Here is a 22654-nt window from a genome sequence, read left to right as displayed (position 1 = left end):
TGTTTGTAATGACACTGAAAACAAATGTTTCAAAAGCTAAAACTCGCACTTACTAAACAATGACTCAAGTCTGCTCCAGCTTACCTTTGCCAGGTAGGCCTCCACACGGTTACTGTGTTGTTCCCCCACAGGGCTGAGCAGAGACGCTCCCAAACCCAGGCGTCCAAGAGAGGGATGTGCATCCAGAGCTGTTCCTCCCAGGCTTCCGTTAATGATACTGCTGCTGAGGAGAGACTTGCTGCGCTGTCTTTCACCTAGTAGTTTTGCATTGGCCTCTGCTAGCCGCTCATTAGACCTGAAAAGAAAAACAATATCAGTGGAAAAAAATAAAATGCAGATAACTGATTCCAATACATAATGGCAATGCATTTAAAGGAGATATGCAGAACCTTTATTTTTAAATACATTTCTGAGTGAATAGTATCTCCATCCTTGACTCTTGTATGCTGCATAATTGGGAATTAAAAATATATATAATTTTTGAGAGTTAAAATCGACCACAAAGTTGGCATTCGAGCTGCCCCGCTGAGCCAGCCAGCCCTGGGTGAGTGACGTCACAGTGGGAACCGGTGCTAAAGACCAAAGCCAGACTCGGTAGGCGAGAGTGGTTGCAATGGCCTCTTCGTTCAGATTTATTGGAGATTCTTTGGATTCCTCAGACAGTAGTACATCTGACTGTGATAGTCCTGAAATTGGAGTGTGTGTGTGTACATGCTACTGCTATACATGTAGAACCGTATCAGTTCGAACCATCGGAAAGTGAATCCGATAGTAACACGTCAGCCACGGAGGCCCCCATCTTACGGAATAAAGCCAGAGAACAAAGCCGTCTAGAGAACTGGATGGAATTGAACTGACAGTCTCACGTGACTCTCATTAAAACAGGATAGATGTTATGCAGTGGGGCAAAAAAGTATTTAGTCAGCCACCAATTGTGCAAGTTCTCCCACTTAAAAAGATGAGAGAGGCCTGTAATTGTCATCATAGGTACACTTCAACTATGAGAGACAGAATGGGGGGAAAGAATCCAGGAAATCACATTTGTAGGATTTTTAATGAATTAATTGGTAAATTCCTCTGTAAAATAAGTATTTGGTCACCTACAAACAAACAAGCAAGATTTCTGGCTCTCACAGACCTGTAACAACTTCTTTAAGAGGCTCCTCTGTCCTCCACTCGTTACCTGTATTAATGGCACCTGTTTGAACTCGTTATCAGTATAAAAGACACCTGTCCACAACCTCAAACAGTCACACTCCAAACTCCACTATGGCCAAGACCAAAGAGCTGTCAAAGGACACCAGAAACAAAACTGTAGACCTGCACCAGGCTGGGAAGACTGAATCTGCAATAGGTAAGCAGCTTGGTGTGAACAAATCAACTGTGGGAGCAATTATTAGAAAATGGAAGACATACAAGACCACTGATAATCTCCCTCGATCTGGGGCTCCACGCAAGATCTCACCCCGTGGGGTCAAAATGATCACAAGAACGGTGAGCAAAAATCCCAGAACCACACGGGGGGACCTAGTGAATGACCTGCAGAGAGCTGGGACCAAAGTAACAAAGGCTACCATCAGTAACACACTACGCCGCCAGGGATTCAAATCCTGCAGTGCCAGACGTGTCCCCCTGCTTAAGCCAGTACATGTCCAGGCCTGTCTGAAGTTTGCTAGAGAGCATTTGGATGATCCAGAAGAGGATTGTGAGAACGTCATATGGTCAGATGAAACCAAAATAGAACTTTTTGGTAAAAACTCAACTTGTCGTGTTTGGAGGAGAAAGAATGCTGAGTTGCATCCAAAGAACACCATACCTACTGTGAAGCATGGGGGTGGAAACATCATGCTTTGGGGCTGTTTTTCTGCAAAGGGACCAGGACGACTGATCCGTGTAAAGGAAAGAATGAATGGGGCCATGTATCGTGAGATTTTGAGTGAAAACCTCCTTCCATCAGCAAGGGCATTGAAGATGAAACGTGGCTGGGTCTTTCAGCATGATAATGATCCCAAACACACTGCCCGGGCAACGAAGGAGTGGCTTCGTAAGAAGCATTTCAAGGTCCTGGAGTGGCCTAGCCAGTCTCCAGATCTCAACCCCATAGAAAATCTTTGGAGGGAGTTGAAAGTCCGTGTTGCCCAGCGACAGCCCCAAAACATCACTGCTCTAGAGGAGATCTGCATGGAGGAATGGGCCAAAATACCAGCAACAGTGTGTGAAAACCTTGTGAAGACTTACAGAAAACATTTGACCTCTGTCATGCCAACAAAGGGTATATAACAAAGTATTGAGATGAACTTTTGCTATTGACCAAATACTTATATTCCACCATAATTTGCAAACAAATTCTTTAAAAATCAGACAATGAGATTTTCTGGATTTTTTTTTCTCATTTTGTCTCTCATAGTTGAGGGATACCTATGATGAAAATTACAGGCCTCTCTCATCTTTTTAAGTGGGAGAACTTGCACAATTGGTGACTGACTAAATACTTTTTTGCCCCACTGTAACCTGTGCAACATAAATGTACATGCATACATTTTCACTGATAAAATGTAAAAGGCTAATTAAATAATCAGATGAACTGAGACAATCACATTCTGAAGCAAATTAAATAATCTTATACCGGTAACTTAAATACACAATACAAGTTATATGTACTAATCTAAATGCAGGTAAACAACGAGTGTTGTTGTGATGTAACCAAATGAGAGTCGCATCTTACTTGTCTGGGTTCTTGCTTCTTGAAGGCCGAGCTTGTTGCCGATTGTTTTGAAACAATCTGACTTTCAGTTCTTCGTTCATTCGCTTCTTCCACGTAAGGGCGAGATGTTGCTGCTGAGGCAAGCATATCCAGTGGAGAAATCTGACTGGTCCACTCATTCTTCATACTGAGTACTCCGCCATTACTGCTCAGCTCACACTCCGGGAGAACTGGTGCAACTGAATTTACTTTCCTTTTCTTGTAGTTTTCTTTTCCTTTAATTGTTGGTACTGCACCCTCTTTCAATACAGGCTTATAGCCAACACTCCTCAACAGATCAGAGGTTTTGTACGAGTCCTCAGTAAAATGTGCAGAGTAGAGGAGAGACCACTTCGTAGGTGCCCAATCTGTGAATTTCTCGCAAAATGCGTCCAAGTCTTTGCAGTTTGAACATTCTTGGGCCATGAATGCAACATAAATCCACCTTCTGTCGTGTTGCTGCACCCGCCAGCAACACACCTACGTTGCATGGTGATAAATTAGTTCAAAATGGAGGATCAGAGTTGCAGTCAGCTCTGTGTTTTAGTATAGCAAAAATGGCAATGAGACCGATAGCCTTCCTGCTGTGACATCATAGATGTCAAGGTCATTCACTCAGACCGCTACCTATATGAATCATTTTAATCATAAAAATTACTTTATTAGATTTATTGTTGGGCGGCACGGTGGTGTAGTGGTTAGCGCTGTCGCCTCACAGCAAGAAGGTCCTGGGTTCGAGCCCCGGGGCCGGCGAGGGCCTTTCTGTGTGGAGTTTGCATGTTCTCCCCGTGTCCGCGTGGGTTTCCTCCGGGTGCTCCGGTTTCCCCCACAGTCCAAAGACATGCAGGTTAGGTTAACTGGTGACTCTAAATTGACCGTAGGTGTGAATGTGAGTGTGAATGGTTGTCTGTGTCTATGTGTCAGCCCTGTGATGACCTGGCAACTTGTCCAGGGTGTACCCCGCCTTTCGCCCGTAGTCAGCTGGGATAGGCTCCAGCTTGCCTGCGACCCTGTAGAAGGATAAAGCGGCTAGAGATAATGAGATGAGATTTATTGTTAACACTTAAAACTATTCCTATGCCATTCTTGAGGTCTCAAGGCATTTATAAACAAAAAGTGAGGCCATGGTTCTGCGTATCTCCTTTAAGGACCTGAACTGCTCAGTATTGCAGAGGTATGACTGGCAAGAACAATAACTGAGCAAAATAATACATCACAAAATGCAATACAAGAAAAACATGTATAGAAAAATAACCTGCAGGTGTTCGTGTGTGCCTTACCTCTCCAGCTTGGTAGCGAGATTCTTCCGGAGTCTCAGCTCATCAGTGTAGAGTTGTCTGTAGCGATCAAGCTCTGCGCGGCTGGAATCTCTCTGCAGAAGACTGTCCTGCTGAGTGGAGTTTGCACGGCTCAGGTCGGCCTCCAGCTCCCTAATGCGCTGCTCCAGCTCAGCTCTCTGACTCGCCTCATTAGCAGCCTTCATCTGCTCCAGAGCTTCCTGAGACGCTGCCTGTGTCTGCAAACAAATAACATCATAGTTACTACACCTGACCACAGGCATGACCTGATAATCAGTTAGAAAATCTATTGTGATGACATCTTAAAATACTGCCACCAGCATTTCATTTCATTCTGGAAGCAACACTTCTAAACGTACAACACAAGATAGTATCTTATATGCTCTTAAAAAATAGGCTGTTCCATTATAAAGGGTCGAGAAGGACAACTGTTTTTCTAAAAAGTGTTGTATTTTGGTCAGACCTGTTGTTCGAGGAGGAATATGTTTACAGGTACAAGTGCTTTATAAAAAGATTTTTAGATAGATGAGGTTGATATCTGTTATTAAGAACTGCATGGAGTCATTTCCAACAATAAATTCAGGTAGTTAATGCAATATGCCCTATGTGTCAGAATAGGTATCTTGATAGCTTGCAAGGTTCAAGTGTTCATATCTACTGAGATATGAACAAGTTTAGAAAAAGGGTAATTATACCCCTGCTCCAAAGGAGGGGGCGGGGTATACTGGTTAACGTCTGTCCATATTTCTGTCCGTCTGAAATGTCCTTTTTCTCAGCAACCACAAGTCATAGCCACTTGGTACCAAACTTCAGCTTGGGGTTCTATACTGTGTATACCGTTTTCAGGTCTGTCGCACATCGACTTCCTGTTTACCGACTGAATGTATTTATGAAACATACAGTGGGGCAAAAAAGTATTTAGTCAGTCACCAATTGTGCAAGTTCTCCCACTTAAAAAGATGAGAGAGGCCTGTAATTTTCATCATAGGTATACCTCAACTATGAGACAGAATGAGGAAAAAAAAATCCAGAAAATCACATTGTCTGATTTTTAAAGAATTTATTTGCAAATTATGGTGGAAAATAAGTATTTGGTCAATAACAAAAGTTCATCTCAATACTTTATATACCCTTTGTTGGCAATGATAGAGGTCAAACGTTTTCTGTAACTCTTCACAAGGTTTTCACACACTGTTGCTGGTATTTTGGCCCATTCCTCCATGCAGATCTCCTCTAGAGCAGTGATGTTTTGGGGCTGTCGCTGGGCAACACAGACTTTCAACTCCCTCCAAAGATTTTCTGAGATCTGGAGACTGGCTAGATCACTCCAGGACCTTGAAATGCTTCTTACGAAGCCACTCCTTCGTTGCCCGGGCGGTGTGTTTGGGATCATTGTCATGCTGAAAGACCCAGCCACATTTCATCTTCAATGCCCTTGCTGATGGAAGGAGGCTTTCACTCAAAATCTCACGATACATGGCCCCATTCATTCTTTCCTTTACACGGATCAGTCGTCCTGGTCCCTTTGCAGAAAAACAGCCCCAAAGCATGATGTTTCCACCCCCATGCTTCACAGTAGGTATGGTGTTCTTTGGATGCAACTCAGCATTCTTTCTCCTCCAAACACGACAAGCTGAGTTTTTACCAAAAAGTTCTATTTTGGTTTCATCTGACCATATGACATTCTCCCAATCCTCTTCTGGATCATCCAAATGCTCTCTAGCAAACTTCAGATGGGCCTGGACATGTACTGGCTTAAGCAGGGGGACACGTCTGGCACTGCAGGATTTGAGTCCCTGGCGGCGTAGTGTGTTACTGATGGTAGCCTTTGTTACTTTGGTCCCAGCTCTCTGCAGGTCATTCACTAGGTCCCCCCGTGTGGTTCTGGGATTTTTGCTCACCGTTCTTGTGATCATTTTGACCCCATGGGGTGAGATCTTGCGTGGAGCCCCAGATTGAGGGAGATTATCAGTGGTCTTGTATGTCTTCCATTTTCTAATAATTGCTCCCACAGTTGATTTCTTCACACCAAGCTGCTTACCTATTGCAGATTCAGTCTTCCCAGCTTGGTGCAGGTCTACAATTTTGTTTCTGGTGTCCTTTGACAGCTCTTTAGTCTTGGCCATAGTGGAGTTTGGAGTGTGACTGTTTGAGGTTGTGGACAGGTGTCTTTTATACTGATAACGAGTTCAAACAGGTGCCATTAATACAGGTAACGAGTGGAGGACAGAGGAGCCTCTTAAAGAAGTTGTTACAGGTCTGTGAGAGCCAGAAATCTTGCTTGTTTGTTTGTAGGTGACCAAATACTTATTTTACCGAGGAATTTACCAATTAATTCATTAAAAATCCTATAATGTGATTTCCTGGATTCTTTTCCCCCCATTCTGTCTCTTAGTTGAAGTGTACCTATGATGAAAATTACAGGCCTCTCTCATCTTTTTAAGTGGGAGAACTTGCACAATTGGTGGCTGACTAAATACTTTTTTGCCCCACTGTATAAGGTGGATGTACAAAATTTTTGTAACACTTTTCTCAGCAACTACAAATCACACCTGCTTGATATTTGGTACTTAACTTCAGCTTGGGGTTCTATACCATGTATACCATTTTCGGGTCTGTCCCACATCGACTTCCTGTTTACCGATTGAATGTATTTACGAAACATATAGCGTGGATTTTGACACTATTTCAAGAAGCAAGATGCTATTTCAAAATGACAGTTTACCAGGATGCTATTTGAAATCCCTGGGGAGAACACTGCTCTTTACTTACTCGTTTCAGGGTTAATTATTTGTTGAAGTCAACATTCATAATAAGTGTCCTGTTCCTTCGATTGCTTGCATTCTGATATAAGTGAGAGCGGGGGGGATACGCAAGTGAGCAGTAGCTCACAGCTGATCTTGTTTATACAATGTCGTGAAATAAAGAATAATTTTTGCATTATGAAAGTATAATATAAGGATTGTCTATTTGGCCATCGCCATACCAATGGTTTCATTTGGTGAATTTCAGATAAAGGTTCCTGTATAGAGGCATGACTCATCTTTAGGTATAAAATGACTGATAAGCTAAGGGTTTGGGATTACACTAGGTCCATGTTTCTGTCATTCTTGCAGCCCACAGTTGCGCTTTGACACCTTAAAATATAAAAAGGTGTGGTGACTGCACCAATTAATATAATCATCATGTAAAGAATGATATGGATCGACGAGCACATTAACAAAAAGCTTTCTAAAATCCTTGCTCCTTATAAGCTTCACCATATTCCCTTTGCCTGTACCTGCAAGAAGAGGTTGATCTCCTCTAGTTTACGCCGGACCTCCTGTCTGGCTCTCTCCTCTGTCTCTCTTCGGAATTGTTCAGCCTGGCTCTGGTCCATGACTCCTGCCTCCACCCTCCTGCGCAGGACTGTCACCTCATCCTCCAGCTGTTGCTTACTGCGCTCCAGACGCTCGTGAGTGCGCCCCAGGCTCTTAAGAGAGTTGAGCTGCTCCTTCAGCTCCCGGTTCATGTCTTCCAGCTTGGAGCAGCGCGACGCCTCCCGCTCCAACTGCACCTGTAACTCATCCACCTGTAGAGATACAGAGAGGGGGAGATGTAGGGAGTAAGATAACTGGCATGAGAAGGAAGACCAATAAATAAACAGGGGTAAAAAAAAAAGAAAAACTGTAGAGTTCAAAATAATAAATGCTGAAACCTCATGAGTTGTTGATCACCTATACGACAGGAATAGCCCCATACAATATCTTTAAGATGTAAAATGAATACAGGATCAAACAATTCTGCCATGTTTGAGCATAAACAGTTTTGTACGTTGAGACATACTTTTATCTTCATCCTGCTGACAGCTCCCTCCATCTCATTCTGTCTATAGGAAAGCTCTCCTCTCAGACTGCCCAGTGGAGAACCCAGTTCTCCTATGTCCTGCTCCCGCAGCTTCTTCTTAGCAGTTTTCACCAGAGTCCGCAACCTGCAAACACACACATTTCCCTTTATTCAGCATATACAAGTACAATAAACAAATGGTTCTGTCCATATAAAGCAGGGTCCCCAGTTCAATCCTGTACTTGGGTTATTGTCTATGCACAGTTTCGTATTCTCCTGTCTATATGGGTTTCCTCTGGGTTGTCCAGGTTTCCCCCACCGAGCAGCAAGTTTGAAATTATTGCAGTTATGCACACAAAATGTGTCAAAATCTTTAAAAATCAGAAGTTAATTCATGGTAGATAATTAACAGTTATTCCATGAGATCGAGTCGTACACGAGTTGATAGCTGACGAGGTGCGGAGCACCGAGTCGGCGATAAGCCGTGTACGATGAGATTGAGTGGAATAACTGTTTTATTCTATCCACATTCACTGGATTTTGAGAAACAGAGCATTTTTATTTTTTGCAAATTCGATAAATAAAAACTTTACACAAAACGTCCGACAAAATAATTTCCGCTGAGAATGTAAACAAACTGGTGAAATGACAGGAGCAATTTGTGAAAAATGCTATAATAATACCGTAATTCTTGAAAAATAAAAAAAGATGTTCTTCCCATCAAATACTTTTATTCCATTTTTTTTTTTTTTTGGGGGGGGGGGGGGGGGAGTTTGGTCGTCTTCTCCTTTTGGGTTTTTTGGTGGTTGGCAAACCAACTTAAAGGTGCATTACCACCACCGACTGGGCTGGAGGGTGGAACAGGAGATAATGGGGGGGAACACACAAAAACAACAAACTATATTCTTTTCGGTATTTCTCTTTTAAATACTTGATAACTTTTAGGGTTTTGTTTTCGAGTACAGTTTTTATTTCATCCTCAGTTGGTTCAGCAAGACGCTCTGCCATTTTGTTTTTCTCTACTCACGGTATATGAGCTGATATCGTAGTAGTAGAGTAGCCAATCAGAGCATGCAGTTGCTCATATCCAGTGAATGTGGATAGAATAATTAATATTCACTGCAAAAATTTGATGCTATTTTCTTATTGTCAGTGCTACTGCCATTTTGCCTTTGTAGGACAAGTGTTTTATGCCAATAAATGTATAGATAGATATATCTATATACACAGATATAGATAAAGAAGTGTTAATATGTCCTGCTATAAAAATAATTTCTAAGTGTTTGACCAAACCAGGCCTTGATGTCAATGTCGATCTGTCTGCTGCCATCCTCATAGTTGAGGGTTGGCGATCCAGGACGCCATCAAGTAGCTTCCCTGAATTCTCTTGGGTGAATATAGCACACACATCTGGTGGCAGGTACACATACCCAGAACCTTCTTACTGTGAGGCGACAGTGCTAACCACTGCACCACTGTGCTGCCTGACCATGACATGGCATCTAATAAGAACAACTCGCCCTAATCCCACAGTCCATTGGGACATCCAGAAGCAGGAAACGTCAAAATCAAATCAAAGTCCTTCCCACGCCGCTTACAGTACCTGGTATTCCTAGGCAGTCTCCCACTCAAGTACTAACCAGGCCCAACCTGTATGGTGGCGCATCGGGCGGCGCCGATCTCCGTTTCCATAGCCCTCAGCCTCTCGCCTATTACATAGCTAGGGTTACAGTGGGGGGGCTAGTCCTCTGGTAACCACGAGAGTTTGACTCTCCATGCACATCTGTATTGCAGCGTGCCTTGCCAGATGATAGTAGGTACCATTTTTATGATGGTCTTTGGTATGACCCGACCGTGAATAGAACTCACGATCTCCCGATCGAGAGGCGGACACGCTACCACTAGGCCACTAGTCGGTATTGAAGCAGGAAACGTACTATCCGCTTAAGCATGACTTGCTAAACACAGCTTGGTCTCTCAGTACTGCAGGGAGAGGCAGATGGACTTTTAGAATTACCTGTACATTTCTTTCTGAAGTTCAGTGTTTCTTTTCATCTCTTGGTCCAGTCGGGCATCCACGGCCTTCTTTTGCTCTGCTATCTTTTTGGCTTTCTTCTTTTCTAGCTCCATCTGGAGTACACATAGAGTAGTGGCACAAAACCAACAAAGATTCTGGAAATTACCTCCGATTCCACTTAATTACTTTAACTGACACAATGACCGTGTTCACACAGCCTTACTCCATTGTATGGTTTTTCCTTTAGGAAAGATTTCATCGTATGAATGACATAAAATTACAGAACAAAAGTGAGGCTGGCTGTTACAGTGACCTGGTTGCTGAGCTCTCCTTTCTCTTTCTCCAGTTCAGCCAGTCGGAGACTGAACCGTGACCGATTCTTCAGCTCCTCTTCCCACAGAGCCTGAGAGTCATGGACATTGTGGGAAAGCGTACTCTGCTTCTGTACCTGAGAGGAAAGCAACATCAGTCTAATTTAAGTTTAAGCTTTTACCAGCATATTTAAACCATGCATGCACTTAACAATAATAACATTAGTGAACAAGTCTGTAATTATTTTTTATTCTATACTGTCCTACCCAGTAGGTTCCTATATTAATCTTAATCACACTCAAATTTGTAATTAAGTCCTTTCATAAATGGTAATGTTGTGTCAAAAAACATCTCCCGTCTGTAGCATCTGCAGCGCTTGTGCATATAAGCTAACATCTTCAACATCATCTAAAACACCACAGATCTGAAGCTAGCATACTACCTATTAAAATGATCATTCCAGATATGTAGTTGTATCATGCAGTAATAATACCGCCATCTTATCTTGCCTGTAACTGATCTTAATTTTGGCCAATACTCATCATTCTGAATTTGACAACCAACCTCTATAACTGTATTATCTCGTCCTATGAAAAAAAAAATTACATTTTCGACTTCTGGGCCTCCAGTAATGGTAAGAGTCTTGCAGATTTGTGATCCAAATATCACCCTCTGGTATAACTACTACAGCAGCTACTGAAATCATGTTGAATGTACTTTAAAAAACGTAAGTTTAACATACTCCTCAGCAATGCAACTGAAAAGCCAAACCAGATACTTTTAATTGAATAGCAGAGTGAGAAAAGTCGCACCTCACGACTGAGCTGATCTTCGAGAGTCATCTTGCTGCTTTGCAAATTTGTGACTAAATTCTCCAACTGATTTCGTACCTATGAGAATGCAAAAGAGGTCATACAAAGGCACGTGAGGCATTTCCATAGCGATATGAAGAGTTCTTTGCAATCTTTAAGCATACAGTGACATTCATGCAGATTTTAAACTATTTTCATCACAAACCAACACTAAAATGCAGTTCAGACCCCCAAGAACCATAAACACAGCAGAAGTTTCATGTAACAGCAAGCTCAACCAAATGGGGAAAAAAAAAAACCCGATAGAAATGCCACCACCAAGAGCAGAAAATGTCCATAAACAACCCAACTAATTATTCAAATATGGCAGGCATTGTCTTGAAGGCCTTGATATTTTGTGCAGTGCACTGGAAACTTAGGAGCACTGATGGAATTGTGGTACAGATATATGTCTCAGAAACACTTTGTTATAACATTTACGATAAAAATTTACTACAACATACAGTGGTGCTTGAAAGTTTGTGAGCCCTTTAGAATTTTCTACATTTCTGCATAAATATGACCTAAAACAGGGCTGCTAACTTTTCAAAATTCCTTGGAGTGAGATTTTTTTTTTTTTTTTGGGGGGGGGGGGCAGCAAAATTTTTCCGCACACCATGCAGTAAGTGGGAATTTTGTATTCAGTTTGATATTCATTTGTCCCCCTGCATTCTGGTGTTTTGTTTGTGGGTCGTCCAGCTGGAGATGGACAATGGGGGGGGAGGGGGGGTTGAGATTTTGGATTTAGTAGATGTTCCTGCATTCTGGTGGATTTTTGGAGTGGCCTGCTGTGCCATACCTACATTCTTACCACCCTGACTTGCCAGGCCTTCAGCTTGTGGCCAACAAAAGCACCAAGTTTTGGCTTAAAAGCCCCCACACTAGAAAACTACAGATGACTGCCAATGTTCCTGTAGCCCTATAGACCTGTGTTTCAGATTTAAAGGCAAGTTCATGTTTGAAAATATTTCATCAGCTAAGCCTAAACACCTTCTGAATTGAAACTAAATGTTAAGTTTTTAATAACTGTTGCAAAAAATAAGATTGTCCCTCACTGACTATTCATTATGCATTTAAGGGCTTTCCCCACCACTGGGTTCAGCAGAAGATTGGCATGGGGAAAAATATCAACAGCAAAATAACAAATAAAATGCTTAAACAGTAAGCAAAATGTGCATGTGCTACAAGAAACATTAAAATGATTAAGTTTGAACAGTATTGAAACACAAAAAGCTGAACCTTGGCCATAGGTGGGAATGTGCACACAAAGTTGGGCTTAAAAATTTTGGTCATACTTAAATAAGCTATATTAATATATTTCTTATTAATTTATTTCTTATCTATGTTTCTTATTAGTAATAGAGCATTCGTCAGGGCCTGTTATCTGACAAATATTCTCTACCTGTCTCGCCCTCTTTGAAACCCTGTCTCCTCAGTATATTGTTCTCTGTCTTTTTTTTAATTATTCACAAGTTCAAGTTCTTTGATATTACAGGTGACCATGCTTTATTTACTTTAACTGAGCAATTACATACATCATAAATAATTAAAAATAAATACCCTGTAAATAAACAGTAGGTATGGTGGCTAATGGCTCTTCTTGCATTTGTAATATTATCTCTTACTTGCTTTATTTTACAACATTTCCAGTATGGCTTCAAATAAAGTCATAAAGTATGATAACATACAGTAAACAAACTAAAAATGCACCTTAATAAACGTGTGCTAAGGAGGTGCTCTCCCGTGCTGCTTGTTGGGGAAGATAGAGGCTGTGGCACGGCAGTAGGCCTATAATGATTTAGCATGCCTAGTACACAGCTCTCGATATGACATTAAATATTTTCACAACACTTATAGGCTAAAACGATTAAGAAACTTTAAGTTCATAATTACGCCAGTAACACCACACATTGGCGTGCATATGTACAAACCTGTCTGAGTCACCCGTCTTCAACTCAGATACCTTCTTCTCTCTCCTCTTCCTCTAAATTGACGGTAGGCAATTATCCAACTTCCGGCGAGTGCAGCATCATTAGATGCGCCACCTACCATAGGGGAGTGTGTACAGAAGGGAACACCTCTCTGCCTGTTTAGCCGTGCGTAAGGCATAATTGATCGATTGCAAGTGGTTGGCGCAACGCAATGGGTAGCCTAGATCAGATAGATAAAGTAGATTTTTTTTCTAGCGTGAGAAATCGGAGGTATGGCGTGTGAGCATGCGAAGACAGACAAATGCGTGTGTCTCACGCTCATTGCGTGAGAGTTGGCAGCCCAGCCTAAAACATCATCAGATTTTCACACAAGTCCTAAAAGTAGATAAAGAGAACCCAGTTAAACAAATGAGACAGAAATATTATACATGGTCATTTATTTATTGAGGAAAATGATCCAATATTACATATTTGTGAGTGGCAAAAGTATGTGAACCTTTGCTTTCAGTATCTGGTGTGACCCCCTTGTGCAGCAATAACTGCAACTAAACGTGTCCGATAACTGTTGATCAGTCCTGCACACCGGCTTGGAGGAATTTTAGCCCATTACTCCGTACAGAACAGCTTCAACTCTGGGATGTTGGTGGGTTTCCTCACATGAACTGCTCGCTTCAGGTCCTTCCACAACATTTCGATTGGATTAAGGTCAGGACTTTCACTTGGCCATTCTAAAACATGAACTGTATTCTTCTTTAACCATTCTTTGGTAGAACGACTTGTGGGCTTAGGCTTGTTGTTTTGCTGCATGACCCACCTTCTCTTGAGATTCAGTTCATGGACAGATGTCCTGACATTTTCCTTTAGAATTCACTGGTATAATTCAGAATTCATTGTTCCATCAATGATGGCAAGCCGTCCTGGTCCAGATGCAGCAAAACAGGCCCAAACCATGATACTACCACCAGCATGTTTCACACAAATGGGATAAGGTTCTTCTGCTGGAATGCAGTGTTTTCCTTTCTCCAAACATACCGCTTCTCATTTAAACCAAAAAGTTCTATTTTGGTCTCATCCATCCACAAAACATTTTTCCAATAGCCTTCTGGCTTATCCACATGAGCTTTAGCAAACTGCAGACGAGCAGCAACGTTCTTTTTGGAGAGCAGTGGCTTTCTCCTTGCAACCCTGCCATGCACACCATTATTGTTCAGTGTTCTCCTGATGGTGGACTCATGAACATTAGCCAATGTGAGAGAGGCCTTCAGTTGCTTAGAAGTTACCCTGGGGTCCTTTGTGACCTCACCGACTATTACACGCCTTGCTCTTGGAGTGATCTTTGTTGGTTGACCACTTGTGGGGAGGGCAACAATGGTCTTGAATTTCCTTCATTTGTACACAATCTGTCTGACTGTGAATTGGTGGAGTCCAAACTCTTTAGAGATGGTTTTGTAATCTTTTCCAGCCTGATGAGCATCAACGACGCTTTTTCTGAGGTCCTCAGGAATCTCCTTTGTTCGTGCCATGATACACTTCCACAAACATGTGTTGTGAAGATCAGACTTTGATAGATCCCCGTTCTTTAAATAAAACAGGGTGCCCACTCACACCTGATTGTCATCCCATTGATTGAAAACACCTGACTCTAATTTCACCTTCAAATTAACTGCTAATCCTAGAGGTTCACATACTTTTGCCACTCACAGATATGTAATATTGGATCATTTTCCTCAATAAATAAATGACCAAGTATGATATTTTTGCCTCATTTGTTTAACTGGGTTCTGTTTATCTACTTTTAGGACTTGTGTGAAAATCTGATGTTTTAGGTCATGTTTATGCAGAAATATAGAAAATTCTAAAGGGTTCACAAACTTTCAAGCACCACCGTATGCCTTAAAAAAGGTATGTATTATATTTCTGTCTTATGAAAATGGCTATTCAAATGGGCCATCTCACTCTTCCCAGAATTCAGTGCATTGTTTTTCCAAAAATTTTTACTTATAGGAGTAGTCTTAATGTATAATAGTTTTCACTCTTGAGTATCTTTTTTTACAATCGAAAATACATATTTATACCCCATTACATTCGACTATACACTTCTCGCTATTTTTTATTTATTACATTTTATTCACGAGCGCACAGGTTCTACAACGTTGATTGCTTTGATACATAGATTTTGAACACACAAATGGACTGTATTAAGTTTGAAGAAATTAAACAGTTTTGTGACTTTGGTATGGGTTTCAAAAGATTTATATTAAGAAATAATGGAAGAGATGTGTAACACTCGAGGGGAAAATAAGGAGACAGGAGGCAGGCTTACGACAACTCAAGTGTGTGCTTTATTTTCATTCACTTTTGCTTTTCAGAGATTTTCGTTTTTTCTGACCACACACATGGCTCTGTATTGCTCAGTTCTCTGTAACACAGTATGCTTATTAACATAAATCCCTCACAGGTAAAACTCCTTACCATTTCACAAACTGGCATCAACCATGCCCCCGCTTTCACAAGATGTTAAACTAGTTAGGAAGATTTATGAAACTAACCTGTGGCAAAATTGCCCTAATTTATGTTATTTGGTCTCATCTCATCTCATTATCTCTAGCCGCTTTATCCTGTTCTACAGGGTCGCAGGCAAGCTGGAGCCTATCCCAGCTGGCTACGGGTGAAAGGCGGGGTACACCCTGGACAAGTCCACCAGGTCATCACAGGGCTGACACATAGACACAGACAACCATTCACACTCACATTCACACCTACGGTCAATTTAGAGTCACCAGTTAACCTAACCTGCATGTCTTTGGACTGTGGGGGAAACCGGAGCACCCGGAGGAAACCCACGCGGACACGGGGAGAACATGCAAACTCCGCACAGAAAGGCCCTCGCCGGCCACGGGGTTCGAACCCGGACTTTCTTGCTGTGAGGCGACAGCGCTAACCACTACACCACCGTGCCACCCATGTTATTTGGTAAATATATAATTTAGTATTTTTTATTAAGATAATGATATTGTATGGCAACACGGTGGTGCAGTGGTTTGCACTGTCGCCTCACAACAAGAAGGTCCTGGGTTCGAACCTTGTGGCCAACTGGAGCCTTTCTGTGTGGACTTTGCATGTTCTTCCAGTAGCTGCGCAGTTTTGCTCCGGGTGCTCCACAGATTAGGTCAACTGGCTACTCTAAATTTCCCATAGGTGTGAATGGTTGTTCGTCTCTGTGTTAGCCCTGCGATAGATTAGCGATCTGCCTAGGGTGTGCCCCAGTTCTTGCCCAAAGTCAGCTGGGATTGGCTCCAACTTCCCCATGACCCTGACAACAAGCAGTATAGATAATGGATGGAAGGTACAGTACTTGAATGAACAGATTTTACCTTGTATTTATTAGACAAGCACTTTAAATTGTTATTTTGGACATAACTGATGCTCTGATATATTTGAATGTAATACATTACATAAATCATCATGTGAAGTTATTCCCTACTTGAGTAGTCATTTTATGAGATTCTTTTTTACTCACACTCAAGTTATTTGATGAGTACTTTTATTTCTTCTTGAGTCATTCTTATTATTATTCCATCCATCCATTATCTGTAGCCACTTATCCTGTTCTACAGGGTCGCAGGCAAGCTGGAGCCTATCCCAGCTGACTATGGGCGAGAGGCGGGGTACACTCTGGACAAGTCGCCAGGTTATCGCAGGACTGACACATAGAGACAAACAACCATTCACACTCACATTCACACCTACGGTCAATTTAGAGCCACCAATTATCCTAACCTGCATGTCTTTGGACTGTGGGGGAAACCGGAGCACCCGGAGGAAACCCACGCGGACAAGGGGAGAACATGCAAACTCCACACAGAAAGGCCCTTGCCGGCTGCTGGGCTCGAACCCGGACCTTCTTGCTGTGAGGCGACAGTGCTAACCACTACACCACCGCACCGCCCATTATTATTATTATTATTATTATTATTATTATTATTATTAATAATAAGTAACAATACTTTTATTTGATTACAGTTTTTTGCTTATTCTAACCACCTCTGGGTCACCATGTGCATGCTGCAGCAGAATCTTCACAAAACCTATCTCAAACTTTTTCTTCATCCACATGTCATACATGAAAGTTTTGAGCACATTATGCCTGATATATTCTTTCCTGGGGCGGCACGGTGGTGTAGTGGTTAGCGCTGTCGCCTCACAGCAAGAAGGTCCTGGGTTCGAGCCCCGGGGCCGGCGAGGGCCTTTCTGTGCGGAGTTTGCATGTTCTCCCCGTGTCCGCGTGGGTTTCCTCCGGGTGCTCCAGTTTCCCCCACAGTCCAAAGACATGCAGGTTAGGTTAACTGGTGACTCTAAATTGACCGTAGGTATGAATGTGAGTGTGAATGGTTGTCTGTGTCTATGTGTCAGCCCTGTGATGACCTGGCGACTTGTCCAGGGTGTACCCCGCCTTTCGCCCGTAGTCAGCTGGGATAGGCTCCAGCTTGCCTACGACCCTGTAGAAGGATAAAGCGGCTAGAGATAATGAGATGAGATGAGATATTCTTTCCTTTGTGGCTGCCCACAAGACAACCAAGGCTGCTTCTGGTCCATTACAATGGAATAACCATATAAAAAACAGAATGGATTAGTCAAAAGAATTTAAATTATAAATACTTTGTCAAAATATCTACAATTTCACGTTACAATTTATGATCTATGGCCTAGGATGTCATCGCATTGTTGTGGATTGTTTGCGCATTGCTGTTGCAGATTGTTTGTGCATTGATAACGCTGAAAACGGCGATTTGCTACTTAGCGCAGAGGCTGCTGGGAAAGGTGAACTGGCTACTTTAAACATTCTTCCCTCGAAAAATTGGACAGCCACATTTTCATTATTTCACCTTCTGTAGTTCAGCACAATTAATTTGAAATGAAATAATATCTAAGATGCAGAATGTCTCCTTTTTTGCTATAAAAGTGCTGCAGTGGAGAGGGTGAGCAGCACCAAGTTTCTGGGTGTGCACATCTCTGAAGACCTGTCCTGGAGCAACAACACTGCATCACTGGCCAAAAAAGCCCAACAGCGTCTGTACTTCCTCCACAAACTGAGGAGAGCAAGAGCCCCAACCCCCATCATGCACACTTTCTACAGAGGCACCATCGAGAACATCCTGACCAGCTGCATCACCGTGTGGTACGGCGCCTGCACCGTGTCCTGCTGCAAGACTCTGCAGCGCATCGTGAGAGCAGCTGAGAGGATCATTGGTGTCTCTCTCCCTTCTCTAATGGATATCTATGGTGGGGTTTACATTAGACCGTATCAGCGGATCATCAAATTAACGTTTTTAAAACGATTAGTGTGCACACAGCAACGCCAATACACGATTCGCGTGCACACAGCAACACCGATACACGGATACGCTCGGCTCCGCAGGCATCCTGCGCTCCAAATCACTCCGCCCTGAACAGCGAGTGCCCTCTGGAGGGTGCGCACTCCGGCCCTGCGCAGCTCACAGAGCGCGCGAGTGGAGCGCACGAGCAGTGATTTGGGACTGAGCCGCTGTGTGTGTGATCTCAGTGCATGTCGGGCATGCGCGTCACTTACCACTTGCAAGTGGAAGGATGGCAAGCCTAAAGACAGTCATAACTACACAATGGGCAGTATTTGCATCAGTATTTGCAGTATTTTCATACTTTTATACTCTTTAATGAAAGGTGATACAAGGCGGAAGTCCACGCCGTTTTTCAGCAGTCGCGTCACATGACCAATGCCAGCGAATCAGGAAGGTGGATGTCACAGTGACGTTGTCCAATGATGACGCCAGCTAGAGCTCAGCACAGCGTATCCGCGTATCTCAATGTTTACACAGCACCGGACCAGACACGATCTGGATTGAATACGTGTACCCTGGCAGATTCCCGTTTCCCGGCGTTTCCAGGCGTTTTAATGTAAACGGACAGTGCATCCGCGAAGAAAACGAGACAGATATGGTCTAATGTAAACTTGACCTATAACTCCCGCCTCACCTGCAAAGCCATCAGGATTGCAGGTGACCCCACCCACCCATTTCATAGCCTCTTCAGTCTGCTGCTGTCGGGGAGGAGACTGCAGAGTCTCTGGGCCAAAACCAGCAGGCTCAAGGACAGTTTCTTTCACCAGGCGGTCAGGAGGCTCAACTCCCTCCCTGTTCTGCCCCTCCTCCCCCCTCTGCCCCCTGTCACAGATTCTGCTCGCACACACCCCTGCCTCCCCCCTTCAGCATCTGACATCATGTCACCCTCACAGTTCCCCCCCCCAAACACACACACACACACACACACACACTCAACGTTCATTAACACACTGAACTCAGGGACTGCACATTTCACTTTACCTCGCTCATTTGCACTATTCCGCACTACCTCACCTTAACAGCTATTAGTTTATTATTTATACTGCTTATTTCATGTTTACCTGCTATACCTCAAGTGCCCTTGACTGTTTTTGTCCTTTTATATATATATATATATATATATATACACACACACACTACCGTTCAAAAGTTTGGGGTCACTTTGAAATGTCCTTATTTTTGAAAGAAAAGCACTGTTCTTTTCAATGAAGATCACTTTAAACTAATCAGAAATCCACTCTGTACATTGCTAATGTGGTAAATGACTATTCTAGCTGCTGGTTTTTGGTGCAATATCTCCATAGGTGTATAGAGGCCCATTTCCAGCAACTCTCACTCCAGTGTTCTAATGGTACAATGTGTTTGCTCATTGCCTCAGAAGGCTAATGGATGATTAGAAAACCCTTGTACAATCATGTTAGCACAGCTGAAAACAGTTGAGCTCTTTAGAGAAGCTATAAAACTGACCTTCCTTTGAGCAGATTGAGTTTCTGGAGCATCACATTTGTGGGGTCGATTAAATGCTCAAAATGGCCAGAAAAATGTCTTCACTATATTTTCTATTCATTTTACAACTTATGGTGGTAAATAAAAGTGTGACTTTTCATGGAAAACACAAAATTGTCTGGGTGACCCCAAACTTTTGAACGGTAGTGTGTGTGTATATATATATATATATATATATATACACACACACACACACACACACACACACACATATACAAGTGCTGGTCATATAATTAGAATATCATGAAAAAGTTGATTTATTTCAGTAATTCCATTCAAAAAGTGAAACTTGTATATTATATTCATTCATTACACACAGACTGATATATTTCAAATGTTTATTTCTTTTAATTTTGATGATTATAACTGACAACTAATGAAAATCCCAAATTCAGTATCTCAGAAAATTAGAATATTGTGAAAAGGTTCAATATTGACACCTGGTGCCACACTCTAATCAGCTAATTAACTCAAAACCCCTGCAAAGGCCTTTAAATGGTCTCTCAGTCGAGTTCTGTAGGCGACAGTGGCGTGCACAGATAGACACAAGGTGGTGCTCAAGCACCTGCCCCTCTGCCCTCTGTCCAAAAAAGTGCCCTTTTTAATTTTTTTTTTTTACAGTTTACTGAGGCCAATGTCGACATGATCTTTTAGAAAAGCCGCGGCATTAAAAGCGTGTGTGAAAATAATGTCCCGATGTGTGCCCCCTCCGCACACACACCGGACCTCTGTCTCTCTTGCTCTGTCACGTGAACAAGCGTGCAGTGCATTCAATGTGAGGTTGCAGCAGCATAGCGTCCTGGAAGCTACGGCCTTGTCGTAGCGCAGACAACACATCGGGCAGTCAGTCAGCTCTTCCCCTGCCCCACCAGCCAGGTAACACATGAACTGAGTGAAAATGTATTGTTTGCCCTCTAAGCCCAAGCTGTAATTATTTTGTCGTGAAGTAGCCCATCGCATACAGAAACAACTGCACATAAGTATTATATTTTTTGCTAGACCATTTTCAGATTTAGGAAAACAAAAATTTATTTTTCTATTTTGTTCAACTAGAGATTCCTGGCAAAGTCAAAAAGCCTTGATGTAATAAATTAACATTAAGTGGTTGTTTTACACCTTTAAAAACTAAAACGGGTCAGTGGCGACCCGAACACAAGAGGAGGGTTAAATCTCAGACTTTTATAATAAGGTGTTCCACATGCACAAAAAAAGTGCCCTTTTTTCCCCCCAGAGCACTTGCCCCCCAAAATGTCTGTGCACGCCACTGGTAGGCGACACAATCATGGGGAAGACTGCTGACTTGACAGTTGTCCAAAAGACGACCATTGACACCTTGCACAAGGAGGGCAAGACACAAAAGGTCATTGCTAAAGAGGCTGGCTGTTCACAGAGCTCTGTGTCCAAGCACGTTAACAGAGAGGCGAAGGGAAGGAAAAGATGTGGTAGAAAAAAGTGTACAAGCAATAGGGATAACCGCACCCTGGAGAGGATTGTGAAACAAAACCCATTCAAAAATGTGGGGGAGATTCACAAAGAGTGGACTGCAGCCGGAGTCAGTGCTTCAAGAACCACCACGCACAGACGTATGCAAGACATGGGTTTCAGCTGTCGCATTCCTTGTGTCAAGCCACTCTTGAACAAGAGACAGCGTCAGAAGCGTCTCGCCTGGGCTAAAGACAAAAAGGACTGGACTGCTGCTGAGTGGTCCAAAGTTATGTTCTCTGATGAAAGTAAATTTTGCATTTCCTTTGGAAATCAAGGTCCCAGAGTCTGGAAGAAGAGAGGAGAGGCACAGAATCCATGTTGCTTGAGGTCCAGTGTAAAGTTTCCACGGTCAGTGATGGTTTGGGGTGCCATGTCATCTGCTGGTGTTGGTCCACTGTGTTTTCTGAGGTCCAAGGTCAACGCAGCCGTCTACCAGTAAGTTTTAGAGCACTTCATGCTTCCTGCTGCTGACCAACTTTATGGAAATGCAGATTTCATTTTCCAACAGGACTTGGCACCTGCACACAGTGCCAAAGCTACTAGTACCTGGTTTAAGGACCATGGTATCCCTGTTCTTAATTGGCCAGCAAACTCGCCTGACCTTAACCCCATAGAAAATCTATGGGGTATTGTGAAGAGGAAGATGCGATACGCCAGACCCAACAATGCAAAAGAGCTGAAGGCCACTATCAGAGCAACCTGGGCTCTCATAACACCTGAGCAGTGCCACAGACTGATCGACTCCATGCCACGCCGCATTGCTGCAGTAATTCAGGCAAAAGGAGCCACAACTAAGTATTGAGTGCTGTACATGCTCATACTTTTCATGTTCATACTTTTCAGTTGGCCAACATTTCTAAAAATCCTTTTTTTGTATTGGTCTTAAGTAATATTCTAATTTTCTGAGATACTGAATTTGGGATTTTCATTAATTGTCAGTTATAATCATCAAAATTAAAATAAATAAACATTTGAAATATATCAGTCTGTGTGTAATGAATGAATATAATATACAAGTTTCACTTTTTGAATGGAATTACTGAAATAAATCAACTTTTTCATGATATTCTAATTATATGACCAGCACCTGTATATGTACGTGTGTGTGTATATATACAGTTGAAACCATATATTTACATACACTTTAGGAAAAGACACAATCTTTTTTTTCTCATAGTCAGACATGAAATCAGACATTCACTTTAACTTTTTCATGTCTGTCTGAATATTTAAAATTATTTCAATGTACTTAATGCCAAATTAATCAGAGAAGGAGTTTTTTATTCAATATTTTAATTGCTTTTATCT

At 42.4% G+C, this 22654-nt stretch overlaps 1 protein-coding gene across 8 annotated transcripts in view; it reads right to left on the bottom strand.

The window, feature by feature from the left end:
• The window catches only part of si:ch211-272n13.3 (ankyrin repeat domain-containing protein 26), a 95406-nt gene that overhangs the window by 3309 nt on the left and 69443 nt on the right, over positions 1 to 22654 (bottom strand). For all 8 annotated transcript variants that reach the window (XM_060914686.1, XM_060914691.1, XM_060914687.1 and 5 more), the window contains 7 exons: positions 11008 to 11085; positions 10197 to 10331; positions 9884 to 9996; positions 7867 to 8011; positions 7322 to 7612; positions 4024 to 4259; positions 85 to 295 (listed from right to left, as the gene is read on the bottom strand). In XM_060914686.1, coding sequence (XP_060770669.1) covers positions 85 to 295; positions 4024 to 4259; positions 7322 to 7612; positions 7867 to 8011; positions 9884 to 9996; positions 10197 to 10331; positions 11008 to 11085 — 1209 coding nt within the window. The remainder of the gene's footprint in view (positions 1 to 84; positions 296 to 4023; positions 4260 to 7321; positions 7613 to 7866; positions 8012 to 9883; positions 9997 to 10196; positions 10332 to 11007; positions 11086 to 22654) is intronic.

The sequence above is a fragment of the Neoarius graeffei genome, chromosome 2 (assembly GCF_027579695.1).
Source record: "Neoarius graeffei isolate fNeoGra1 chromosome 2, fNeoGra1.pri, whole genome shotgun sequence".
Taxonomy (NCBI): domain Eukaryota; kingdom Metazoa; phylum Chordata; class Actinopteri; order Siluriformes; family Ariidae; genus Neoarius; species Neoarius graeffei.
Note: the sequence above shows the minus strand (reverse complement) of the source record. Positions and strands in the feature narration are given on the sequence as shown.